Source organism: Neomonachus schauinslandi, chromosome 1, assembly GCF_002201575.2.
Source record: "Neomonachus schauinslandi chromosome 1, ASM220157v2, whole genome shotgun sequence".
NCBI lineage: Eukaryota > Metazoa > Chordata > Mammalia > Carnivora > Phocidae > Neomonachus > Neomonachus schauinslandi.
The window spans coordinates 70,813,507-70,825,855 of NC_058403.1; the positions used below are offsets into that span (position 1 = coordinate 70,813,507).

A 12,349-nucleotide genomic window follows, 5' to 3' on the forward strand; every position below is an offset into this window, starting at 1 on the left:
TCTGGCTCAGGTGAGGGTACAGAGCTCATCATAGGATCCTCAGATAACTGGATCCAGAGCAGCCCTGGAACACACACTGTGAAGCATTTCTACAGTGGTGGCAGAAACACATAACCTGGACCATGCATCAACAACAAACGGTTACTCGTGTATCCTCTTTGGGCCACACATTCTTCATATACAAAAGAAAAAAAAATATCTGTCCTTGTCACGCATGAGGCTGGTTTAAGGATCAAATGAGATAAATTTTTGAACAGTTGTTTGGCTTTAAAACGTAAAGGATTGGGGCACCTGGGTGGCTCAGATGGTTAAGCGTCTGCCTTCGGCTCAGGTCATGATCTCAGGGTCCTGGGATCGAGTCCCACATCGGGTTCCCTGCTCAGTGCAGAGCCTGCTTCTCCCTCTCCCTCTGCCACTCCCTCTGCTTGTGCTCTTCTGTCTATCTCTCTGTCAAATAAATAAATAAAATCTTTAAAAAAATAAAATAAATAAATAAAACGTAAAGGATTCATATTGTATTTCATAATAAATCTGTGTTTAATATAAATGTGTCTTCCCAAACTCTTTGTATGAAATCAACTTGAGAAAGATGGATGTATTATGTTTGCCCTGAGGTGTAGGGAGCCTGCCCACCACTCCGTACGCCGACCGAGAAGGCCCAAACCACTCACCGTGCACACAAGTAGGGCTGGGCTATCCCCTCTGGTTAATCCTACAACTGGGTGGTAGGTTCTCCTGGGACTGTGGGTAATGCACAAGGTGGTACTCAAGCGGCGACCACACAAGACCCTCCCTCCCTGCGCCCCTCTCTCTTCCCTTCCCCCAGGGCTCCCCAACAGAGGCCAGTGGGACCGTCTTCAGTGTATGTAGATCCTGTCGGACACTGCTGCGGGCAAGTGGGTCATGACCTGCATTCGAAGCCACCAGTAATAGTCCATGGGGTGGTAGCGCGTGTAGGGGCTGGCAGAGGTCAGAGCATGGGTGACAGCACTGATGACAGGGGATGTGTCCGTGGAGCCACTGTTACAGTAGGTCTCCATCTTGGCGATCTTCTCGTCAAAGTACTTCCTGCCGTAGTCCTGGCGCACCACCTCAGGCAGCTCCTGCCACATCTTATCGGCGATGGCCTGGATGCGCTCAGGGCTGTAGAGGCTGGTGGCGGCGATGAAGTTGCCAGGTTCCACCACGCTGACCTTGACGCCCAGCGGGTGCATCTCGTAGCGCAGGCAGTCAGAGAAGGCCTCCACCCCAAACTTGGTGATGCAGTATGGGGAGCGGGCCGGGTTGGCCATGCGGCCCAGCATGCTGCTGATGTTGACAACACGGCCTACAAAGGAAGACAGCAAACCCCTGCTCAGGAGGCACTGACTGGTCAGGCAGAGGGCCTGGGGCCTGGCAGGCTTCCAGAGGCCCGGCTGGAACCTGGCCTCCTAGCCCTGACACCTGTTTCGATGCCTGAACTACCCAGGGTCAGGGGGCCTTCTAATTCATAATCGAGGCCGGCTCAGGCCCACATGGCCAGATTTTCCCTGACTGTGCCAGGCAGGACAGGGGAAGAGAAATGAGCAGGCCTGCATACCAGGAGGGCAAACTGCTAGGACCCACTAGGGCTCTCGCTGCAAGCCGGCCGAGCCAGGGTTCCGAACCTGATTTCAGGGCTAGAACATGTGGACAGTCTCCGGCACTGGAAGAGAGTGGTGACCTCAAGAGGCTTTCCACAGGCCCGGCCTCAGGTAGTGGGATGGAGGTGGAGCCCTTCCAAGTAAGCCCAAGCGGACCTGGGACCTGCTTGCCCTGGGAGTGCCCTCAGGAAGTGAAGGCACGGCCCCATCCTGGGCGCCACAGGGAGACACCTTTCAGAAACCTCTAAGTTGGAAATCACGGAAGGGTTGGGGTTTTCTTCTGAAATCCTACAGCTGCTCTCTGGGTTCATTCTATCATTGCTGAAACTTTGGGATAGATCGTGTGGATCATCTCCTTTTGCCATCATTGTTTGCTATCTAGGGAGAACATCTAAATCAGTGACTTCTTCGGCTACCTAACATGGTTTGAGAATTTTGTCTGTTCTCTAAATTTCTAATCTTGATTATTATTATTTCTATATTTTACACTTTACCACAACTGTCTTATTTTTTAACTGTGGCATAGTAACCCATAGAATGGATATACTAAAACTGACTTAACCATGCCTCTCTTGATAGTTGATGTATATACACACAGCTCTGTGCACAGGGTGGTTATTTCTCTAGATTAGGTCCCCAGAGTGGGATGACTGCTGTAATCTTTTAGCCTTTGAGACAGCTGACCTCTCAGCTGCCCTCCTTTCTGAAAACCACACATCCCTTCCCATCTGGCTGGCCAAGGCACTTCCACTTGCCACCATCCACAAGACCTGCACAGCCCCCGAGAGTCCTGTGCTCAGCCTAACTGGGTTATGGAGGTTGGCTCTGCTGAGACCTCTTTCCATTCTAAGCAAAGATGAAAAGGTGGGACAGGAGGAAATCCCTTTCCAACTCACCTTTGGCCCTTCGGATGAGGGGGAGAAAGGATTTTGTCATCCTCACTGTGCCCCAAAGGTTCACTTCCGCCACTTCCTTGTAGGTCTCCATGCTGGTGAACTCTACTTCTCCGAAAGTTGAGATGCCCGCATTGTTAACGAGGCCCCACAGGCCTGGACAGGATGGGACAGAACCATGGTCACCACGCACGCTTGGCCTCAGACACCATCAGCCTGCAGCCCATGCCCCTCTTCGCTTTGTCCCTTTTCCCCTTAACTTGCTACTTCTTGTCCAAGGCTCTTGGGACACTTTCTAGAATCACCAAAAATAACAGGAGACAGAGAGGCCTACGGTGCTGGCTGTGACCCTCCCTTAAATCTAAAACGTCCAATTACTATCTCGCTTCTCCCTGCATGGACTCTCTGGGCCCACCATGACCCAGCCCTGCCAGGTGTCCGCAGCCTGGAGTCCCACCTCGGCTCACTCAGTCCCACTGGCTCCGTGCAGTCACCTCCCCTCACCCTGCACTGTGTATTCATTTCTGCCTCTGCACCTTCGCTTGCCTTTGACCTCCAGCCAGAAGCCAGGAGAACCTCAGGAGTCTTCCAGGCCAAGTCTTCTCTGGAGGACCAGGGAGGGGACCCAGTGTCCAAGGTCTCACAGCAGTTAGAGGCTCAGCTAAGACTTGACCTCAGGTCGAGCCCCAGTCCTGATCCATCCTGAGACCCTCCTGACCATGACTCCATTCTCGGATCTTCCCCTCTCTGAAGCATGCACTGTTTGAGGTTATCACTGGTGAGCCCCCACGGCCCATGTGTATACACCTGGTCTCTGCAGGTCGAGAACACCCCTCAGCCTTGTGTGGTCCCGGGTGGGGTACAGAGTTGGAGCAAGCGTACACTGAGTACACTTGGGGGGACTGTTTCCTGTAAGACCAGCTAGGGGACAGCTGGCTTCTGTACCTGTAGACTCAGGGAACACTGGTGCTAGAAGGATCCTCGGAGCTCTCATGACTACTTTGACAGCCAGGGAAGTAGAGGCCCTGAGGAGGAGGATGGTTTCAGCATGCCCAGCAGGTCAGAGGCAGAGCTGAATGAGGGAAGGAGGCCCCGAGGAGGCCACCTTGCTTTGCAGGGCCTCTGAGTTCCATCTGTGGGGTGTGAGGACTGCATGGGCTGCAGCCTCAGGGCAGAGCTGTCCTCCTGCCTGTGGGAACCCTGGCCCCGCTTCACTTTCCAAGTTAATCATGGAAATGAGTTTGTGTAAATGACAGAGTAATTGGTCTCTAGCTGCTTTCCTTCCATGTTACCCAAATTAAAGCTTCAACTGACCTCTGGTGCCTTCTCCTTCAATTACGGAGAATTAAGGACATTTATTAGGGAAGGAAATTGCTGGTTAACAAAGTGCTCGTGAAGCTCTCCCTCTCACTCCCCACGGCGGCTGAGCTGAAGCCGCAGGCCCTCGGGTCTCACCAGTGACCTCGCGGTGACGTGGCCACCACAGCCCCCGCCCTGCAGACCTCCCTGGGGGTCTTCACCCCTCTCTTCTTCCCAGGAAGAGCAGGAGGCCTCCCACCACCTGCCAAGGCTGACACTTCACCCTCCGCCTTCCAAACCATAAGCCATCACTCCTTGTTCCTTTTTTATGCAACTTCAACCCTTTTCTTACCCCTGGCTCCCTCCCTCCAACATTGTACACATTAGATGCTCAATAAATGTTTGTCAGATGAATGTCTACAAATACCATGTCTCAAGATCCTAAAGAACCTCCTCTTTACCATGTTACATCCTCACACCACCGTCTGTTCTCCTTCCCTCCACCACCAGGCTTCTGAGAACACAAGCCACACCCTCCAGACCCCATTTCCCTGCCATTCTGGGTTCCAGCCCTGTTGCTGTCCCACAGTGTCTGGAGTGCGACATCCTAAGGATGCCCCATCATCCCTCCCTCCCATCTTCACTCCTCCCCGGTATGAGCACTACTCATGGTTCTTGACACTCATTCCTTCCTTGGCATTAATGATACCCAAGCATCTCTTCCATCCCTCCCCCACCACCCTTCTTCTGCCTGCCCCCTAAATACAGGCATCCACCAATGTCCTATCCTAGACCACCTTCTCCCAAATTACACTCAATGCCTAGGCAGGCTCGTCTTCTTTATGTTCATGGAAATTTCCAGCTGCTTTGTGTTTGACTCACACGAGACCGTATCACACCTTCAAATACACAGTTGTGTTTTTTTTCCAGCTAAAAACTAATTACATTTGACACTGATATCCAAAAGAGTGTAACTGAACTTGACCTGTGAAAGCACACTGTTCCTGGATTATAGGTCTGCTGACTTGATAAGGAGTAATAGTTTGTGGACCTAGGAGCTCTCTGGAGTCCTCAGCCAACTTCCAAATGAACTCACAGTGAACATTCCTGCTGGTCTGAGGGATGGCTATTTTCCTGCAACAGCCCTGGCACATCCAGACGTCAAGGGTTCCCGTGTACCCCTCGGACTCATGGCTCTCTCCCGACTGCAGTCTCCTCCTGACGGTCACTTTCACCTCAGTGCCCCCAAGGTCGCCCTCCCACAAACCAGCACGGCGCGTTCCAGCAGCCCCAGCCCACGCCTCACTTTCCTCTTCGCTAACAGACCCCTGGACACTCTCGCTTCTCCCCCATCTGATGAGAACTGTTAACACTACTGGTCAAGATCAAAAGGACAGCGGCCAGGCCCTGGGCTCAGCACTCTGCGTGCATTCATTCAGATGCTAAGTTGTCCCAGGTCTGGAGGACGCAGCTGAGGCTCCAGGAGGTTAAGCACCTTGCTCAATGTCACTCAGCTAACAGGGGGACAGGATGGAATTTGGACCCAGGTCTGTGTGAAGACACAGCCATCATGCTCGGCCCTGTGCTGCTGATGGCTTCCTCTGCTGTGTCATAAAATCCGTGTCTTCTTTCCTCTTGCCACAGCATTAGGGTGGGTCCTTGTCATCTCCATCCTGTATCACTGGAGAACTTCTCCCAGGTCTCCCTGTTACAGCCTCTGTCCTCCACCTCCATCCTGGCCGGCCCCTCAGCCAGACTCTCCTCCTCTTTCGGTCACTTCCTGCTCCGGCAATTCCCTCCGCAGGGGTACGTGAGGCCTCCTTTGCCATGCTTCTTGTTCTGCCCTCCGGAAGCCTGAACAACCGGCCACTCCTCTGCCTCGTGGCTTCTCCCGGCTTTGCTCAGCTCCCCATTCCTCAGCCTGAGGACAGCTTTTGCTGATATTCTGCCCATGTTCCTGCAGCGGTCAGATCTAGGTGTGAGCACCGGATGTGTGAGCAGGGCACTTTTCCCACTTCACAGATAGGCAAGCTGAGGCCCACACAGGGGAAGGTACAAGCCCAAGGTCACACTTCTAGTAAGAGGGTGAAGCCCACGGTAAGTGCAGTCTCCTCACTCGCAGACTGAGGGTGTCCCAGATGTAAGGCAGGGTCTTCCTTCTCCATGGCACAATGTCCCCAGTGCTGTAACCGTTCTGAAGAGGTCCTGCCATGAAGCCACCGACTTACATCTGGCTGGTGTCCAACCACAAACTCCTCCTGCCAGGTCATACCTTCACTGGTGCTCAGCACACTCCCAGGCATACAGCAGGTACTCAATAAATATCTCTGGACTGTGAGGTTAAGTGGTGGTTTCAAGATCAGGCCTGCCGCTTGGCTCACTCAGCCCTTCGCTGCGGTGCGGGTAGGCAGTGTCCAGATGTCCATCCAGTCCCTTGGAGCTCTGCTGGCGAGTGCAGGGGCTGGTGGCAGATGGCTCACCTGCTCTGATCAGACAATCCCCTTCATCTCACCCCCCGAGGCTGGCTCCCCTGTTCCACGGAGCCAGGATGAAAGGCACCAAACTCGCCATCAAAACGCGCACTCCACTTGTCTCCTGGAAGGATCCTGCCTGGGTAGAGTGAGCCAGAAGTGGCCACCCCCTTAGGGACCCCAAGCTGGTCAGAAAGCTCTAGAAGGGCGCCACCTGGAGTTCAAAGACAGCATTGCCAGAGAAGGGGGGAATGGCAGCCGCTCTACGGGGAAAACGACAGCCCTTGGTGGGGCAGGGGTGCGGGCCACAGGGAAGAAAGAGAGGTGGAGGGGGAAGTGGGGAGAGAGAGACCTGGACAACCACATGTCTGACAGATTTCTCATCTTTTTCAGACCTAAAAAAAATCTTCAAATCTTTTTCCAGAAAATGCAGCATTGGGTAAATAAGGTCATGCTGTGGTTTATCAACCCTCGCTGGAATGTGTCATGTGGAAAAAGGCAGCAGGAAAAAGTTTATGCATCGGGGTGGGAGTAGGGTTTGAGCTCAGTCCCAGGGCAGGGGGGTGAGCGCCTCCCCCTTGTGGTTCCACTCAAGTGAACTGGCCGGACCAATACAGGGAATGGAGGTGGTTCTATCCTGGCGGCAGGGGACCGGGACCAGGGTCCGGAGCAGCCCCCAGCTCTGGTGCAGCCCCACTCTGTGCTTGGGTCTACAGCGGCGGTTTCCTTCCATGGGCATTTTAAATCACCACAGACCCTCAGGCTGCCACGAGGGGGCTTTATGGCACCGACTGCAGTTGTTTGCCTGCCTCCTGGTTGATGAAGGCGGGCGGGAGGGCCGAGGCAGGCTGTACCTCCTGAGCTGCGAAGCACCCCATGGGACCCATCATGCCTTTCCGTAATGGGACGGGAGCCCTGGCCCTGCGAAACAGATGTCCAGTGAGTGAGGGAACCCACAGGCCTCTCCTCCGAGAGCAGAGCAGCCTGGGAATGGCCGGCTTTGGAGGTGGGGGCAGCCCTGGGCTGACAAGGGGACGTCAGTGACAGGCTGGCAGCCCGAGCACAGCTTCTCGGCACAGGAGCTCTGAGGCAGCCGCTGGGAGATGGCAGCCTCTCTGCCTGGCTCCTAAATGCTCAACAGAGCCCAGCACCGGCCCGGTGGTGCCCTCTCTTCCCCCCTTCCTACTAGTGCCTGAAGTCACCACTCAGGAGAGCTGCCCCGTCCATCTGTGGGGAGGAGACAACCCTCTCTGCCTGGTCTGCCGGGAAGCTCAAAGGTAAACGTCTGAGAGGAAGCAAGTAGCCCAGAATGCACCATGGCTGTGTGCTCCCTGAATGCGGTCTCCTCCCCTCTGTTGAACAGAGCCCCTCCCACCAAGGTCCCTCCATGGGCTGAACTGGGAGAACACCCAAGTCCTTATGTTACTGGAACTTTCTGCAGCATGTGACCCTGTGGGCTACTGGCCCTCAAACTTTCTGTTCCTTCAGCTTCTGGGGGCACAGTACCCAACCTCTCTGCCAGCTGCCTCTCCCCTTCTCCAGCCCCTGATTGCTCACGTTCCCAGGAGGCCCACCTTGCATCTTCCCCACTCTAGCCTCACCTCCAGCCCTGGACGTCTGGTCTCCACTGAGACATTCCCGCAGGGCATCCCATGGGCACTCCGCATCCCTCACCCTGCTCCTCCAGTGGGGGGGGCACCATGTGTCAGGAGAGGCCTCATGCCCCTCCCTCATCCCCCGCGTGCATGCATCACCAAGTCCAGCCAGCCGTGTCTTCCCGGATCTGATCTCTCCTCATCCCCAACACCTGCTGCCCTTGTTCAGGGGTACTCCTGCACTCATGTTCTCCCTCTAAATCCACCTTCCACACTGCTGCCCCAGTCCCCAGACTGACAGGTCATTCCCCTTGGGAAATCTACCATGGCTCCTGGTGCCCTCAGGAGAGCGGCCATGGACCCCAGGCTCTGCCTGACCTCCCTCCTCAACCCCTCAACCCCCACCACCTCCACCAGAGTTGACCACGGACTTGTCCCCCAGCATACCCTGTGTGCTTCCCACCATTGTTCCTTCTCTCCCCCACTCCTGGAATGGCCTTCCTGCACCCTGCCATGATCTGCTCTCACTAACGGGCTCCCCACCCCACCCAGGGCTGGGCTGTGTCCCTCTGTCATGTGCTGCTTCCTGAGAGGGGGTGTGGAGATCATCTGGGTTAGCCCCGCAGTGAACCGTGAGGTCTCTGGGAACAAGGACCGTGTCTTGGCCATCTCTGTGTCCCCAACACTTGGCCCAGAGTGGGCATTCGATGAGCATTGTCTGAACTGACCTGCCCCCATGCTCATCTATTCACCACCCCTAGAGATTTTGAAAGCACCTCTGGCTTTATTTCACATTGCCTTATTGCATGCGTGTGTTTAATTTAGCCCACTTCCTCCCGCTGTGCAAGAAGAGCTTCAACAACAGGGAAAGCGGCCTTTTGACAGGATACCGGCAAATGGGGGGTAGTGTTTAGGAAAGGTGCCCTCGGAACGGCTGGTGCACTAACCCTGCTGCCCCAACGGGCCCCCTACCTTTCTCAGGGTCCTCCAGGCTTGAGCGGACGGTCTCCACCACTTTCTCCACCTCCTCACTTTTGCAGACATTGAGCTGGACAGTTCTCAGTCGATCACTCTTCAAGCTGTCCAGCTCCTTGACTCCAGCGTCTCCTTTGTCCTGGGGAGGAGAGAGTTGCTGGTCAACCACCTCCTTCCCACCCTGCCTCCAGTCGGAGGACCAGGGCCAAGGCCTTGCCAAAGCCTGGGGCTTACTAACAACTAACAACTGCAGGACGGGGTCTCTGGAGACCCACTGGGGCTGCTCAAGCGGCAGGTGGTTCTATTCGACCCCAGGACTGATGACAGATCAAGCCAACCCAAGTGCCACACACACAATTCCCCAAGGCCTCATCGGCGGGAGCCTTTCTCTAAGCAAAGGTTGCGAAGTCAGTACCTATCAGGGCTAGGCATGCAGGTGTCTGACAGGGGGGGGGGGGGGGGGAACTTGGGAATGAAGCACGAGGCTTCCTCTCCCCCCCACTAGCTGCCGTCCGTGTGGCTACGCGTGTAACCCAGGCTCGCCAGATGCTCAGATGTTTAAGCTAGTAATTAGGAGTTCCCAATTTTTTAAGTGTTGGCAACTTACTCACATTTAAAAAAGAAACACGGTGTAGGCCAAAGCGCATCCACAGGCCACATGTGACTAGGGGGCTGCCAGTTTGTCACCTCTGGTCTAAGCCACGGGCCTGTCACCACCAAGGTGGTCAGAAGCCAGAGCAGGCTCTCATTCCAGTCCCGTCACTACCCAGGCTTTGTGCCCTCAGGTGCAACCCTTAACAGGTGCCCAGTTTTTCCAGCTTAGAAATAAGGACATCGCCACCTGTCCTGACCTGCTCAGGTTAATAGAATGACAGAGTCATCTTTATTAAAAACCTGTTAAACTATACAGTGCTACGTAAATCCAGGTGTTATTAAACACGAGAAAGTGTCACTCACTCAGCAAGCATTTCTTGGGCCTCCATTATGTTCCAGCACTGCGCTAAGAACTTGGAGACACAAAAATAAATAACTCATCCCCCGTTCTCAAGGAGGCACGTTTTTGGGAAGGGGGAGGATGCATAAGTGAACAATATGGGCAGTATTTGCAGCATGAAAGCTTGCAGGAGGGGACACGGCCAGGGCAGGCCTTTCAGGAGCAGTGACAGCCAAGGTCATGGACCAGAGGGGCCCTGGGGATGGGACATTTCAGGCAGAGGTAAGGCCTCTGCAGGCAGAGCAGGGGCATAAGGAAGCGGTTGCACAGGAGGCTGGGGAGGTGGGTGGGGGTCTTCTTGGGACGCAGTGGTGAGCTGCTAGAGGGCATGAATAAAAACGAGCATCATTCACTGAGTGTTGACGGTGCTTCCCACTGTGCTAAGCACTTGACATGCATTTCTCATTAGTCTGCACACCGTGAGACAGGTTCTATTACCATATTTCATCCATTCTACTACCCATATCTTTTCCACCTTAGGGATGAGCTACAATGGATGTGAAAATCAAACACCATCAGTTATAATGTAATTGGAAGTGACTTTCTCAGTGGTGCAGGAAACAGGAAGGCATCTAGCAGGAGGACGGCAGGGGCTGCCAGGGGCTGAAGTGAGAGAGAAATGCCTACTCTCAGCCAAGATACAGGTGGTACTGAAGCTAACCTCTCCAGCAAGGCCAAGAGTAGGAAGCACAAGGATGTCCGCATATGTCCACAGTGAAAAGTTCTCTGCGAATTAGGCTGAGCCTGGTGTAAGTGGTCTGAACCAGGAGGACCCCAGGATGAGATGTTTGCATCATGCCATGTGAGAGAGACATAGGAGAGAATGGTGATGGGACTGTGTCAAATGGGGCCCGAGGTGCTGGAGGTAATCACTCTGGAGAGAGACTTGGGGAGAACATGAGAGCGAGGGAGCAGACTGGTCCCATGCCACCCACAAAACAGAAGCAGGGCCAAGAAGTCAAATTCAGCCCAAGATGAGGAGTGACTTTCATCGTCCGGAGATGGCGAGACTGCCTGGGAAGAGTTCAGACGGTGAGGGTGGAGGCCGGGGTTGGGGCAGGGTGGGGGACGTGGTGTGGAGAAAACCCAGGCATCAGACAGAAGGTCAGGCCAATCCCCAGTCCCCCAAGATCTCTTCCACTCCTAAACAGTCATCCTCTACAGGGAGCCTCCGCAGTGGTCCTGAAGAGAAGCAACACGTGTGGCCCTCTGAGTCTCTGCCCCGCCTGACACCAGGCACACTAGCTACACCCGGGGTCCCCTCTGCACAGCCGCCAGGTGTAAGACTCGGTTAGTCCAAGGCTTGGCTCTGAAATCCCTGGAGGTGCCAACCTTCCTGGACAATAGGCAGGTGTTCTATCTACAGGCCTAGAACTCCTGCTGCAGTTCCCCGAGAGGGTCCGCCAGCAAAGAACTCCCAGGGACGACAGCTTCCAGTCCAGAGGAGGGAAGGGCTGGTGCCCACAGACACCAAGAAATCACATTATCTTGTTTGAATGCAGTCTTCATGTCGTGCCCCCTCAAGTGCCCCTCAGGGCAGAGCCCAGGTGGTCTGGCTCCCTGAGCGGGTGCTGATGCCTACTTCCAAGAGGACAGGCACCTGAGCATCCTGTCCTCTTCCTGGCCTTTGTGAACCCTGCCACCACCTTTCAGCAACTCTCGGACTCCACACCAGACCTCTCCTTGAGCTTCTAGCCAGCATGGAGCCCATGCCCCCGAAATCCCCAGGGGAGGCTCTTCATCCAGCTCAGGGGGCCCACGTGAATTCAGTTTGGCAACGTGGCAGCTAAGAACCCTTCCTCAGAGGAAACCAGGGGTTCGTCCCACGGCTCACAGCTTCAGGCTCAGCATTCAGGATCTCAGGAGAGAAACCCACCTCCTCCCTTCCCGACAGATCTCCCCAGGAGTCCTCATTACTCTGAGCAGCCTCCACATCCTGCTCCTGACGGCCACATCAGCGGGGACAGAGACTGTCAGTTTGCCTTCAGCTGTTCAGAGAAAACCTTTCCTGACCACCCTCAGCCCAGGGGCTGCAGAACACAGCAGCTGGCCCCCTTCCAGATCCACCTGTCCTCAGTCCAAGGCTACACCGCCTCCCAGGCTCCAGGGTTTCTGTCCTCGTCTTCATCTGTCTTGCTGCTTGGGGACAAGCTTTCAGTCCTGCTGTGTCAGTGCCTATGGAACTGGTTTACTGATAAACCCACTTCTTTCCTTATCCCTTTACATTTCATCTGTGAGCTCTCTTTTCTACCCCTGGATGAAATTTTAGGCACTTCTTATAGTGTTTCCACACATTCTCAGATAATAGAGAACCTCTTTGTTTGACTTAAAGAGTCCAGTTCAGTCTACTAATCAACTGACTCAAGCCCAGCCTGGTTTGAAAACCCAAGCCCTCCACCTTGTATGCAATTTAAAGCCTGCCCTGACCCAGACCTAGGGGAGTGTGGGAAGCCCATAGGACGCCAGATAGGGGTGAAGACTGCCTTTCTCCCTATTTTCT

The 12,349-nt window shown here is 54.6% G+C and overlaps 1 protein-coding gene across 1 annotated transcript in view; it reads right to left on the reverse strand.

Moving 5' to 3' along the window:
- Window positions 1-521: 521 nt before the first annotated feature.
- The window catches only part of BDH1 (3-hydroxybutyrate dehydrogenase 1), a 39,090-nt gene continuing 27,262 nt past the window's right edge, over window positions 522-12,349 (reverse strand). The window contains exons 5-7 of the mRNA XM_021692394.1: window positions 8,853-8,994; window positions 2,519-2,671; window positions 522-1,327 (exon numbers count right to left, since the gene is read on the reverse strand). Of these exons, the coding sequence (XP_021548069.1) occupies window positions 858-1,327; window positions 2,519-2,671; window positions 8,853-8,994 (765 nt within the window). The 3' untranslated portion in view covers window positions 522-857. The remainder of the gene's footprint in view (window positions 1,328-2,518; window positions 2,672-8,852; window positions 8,995-12,349) is intronic.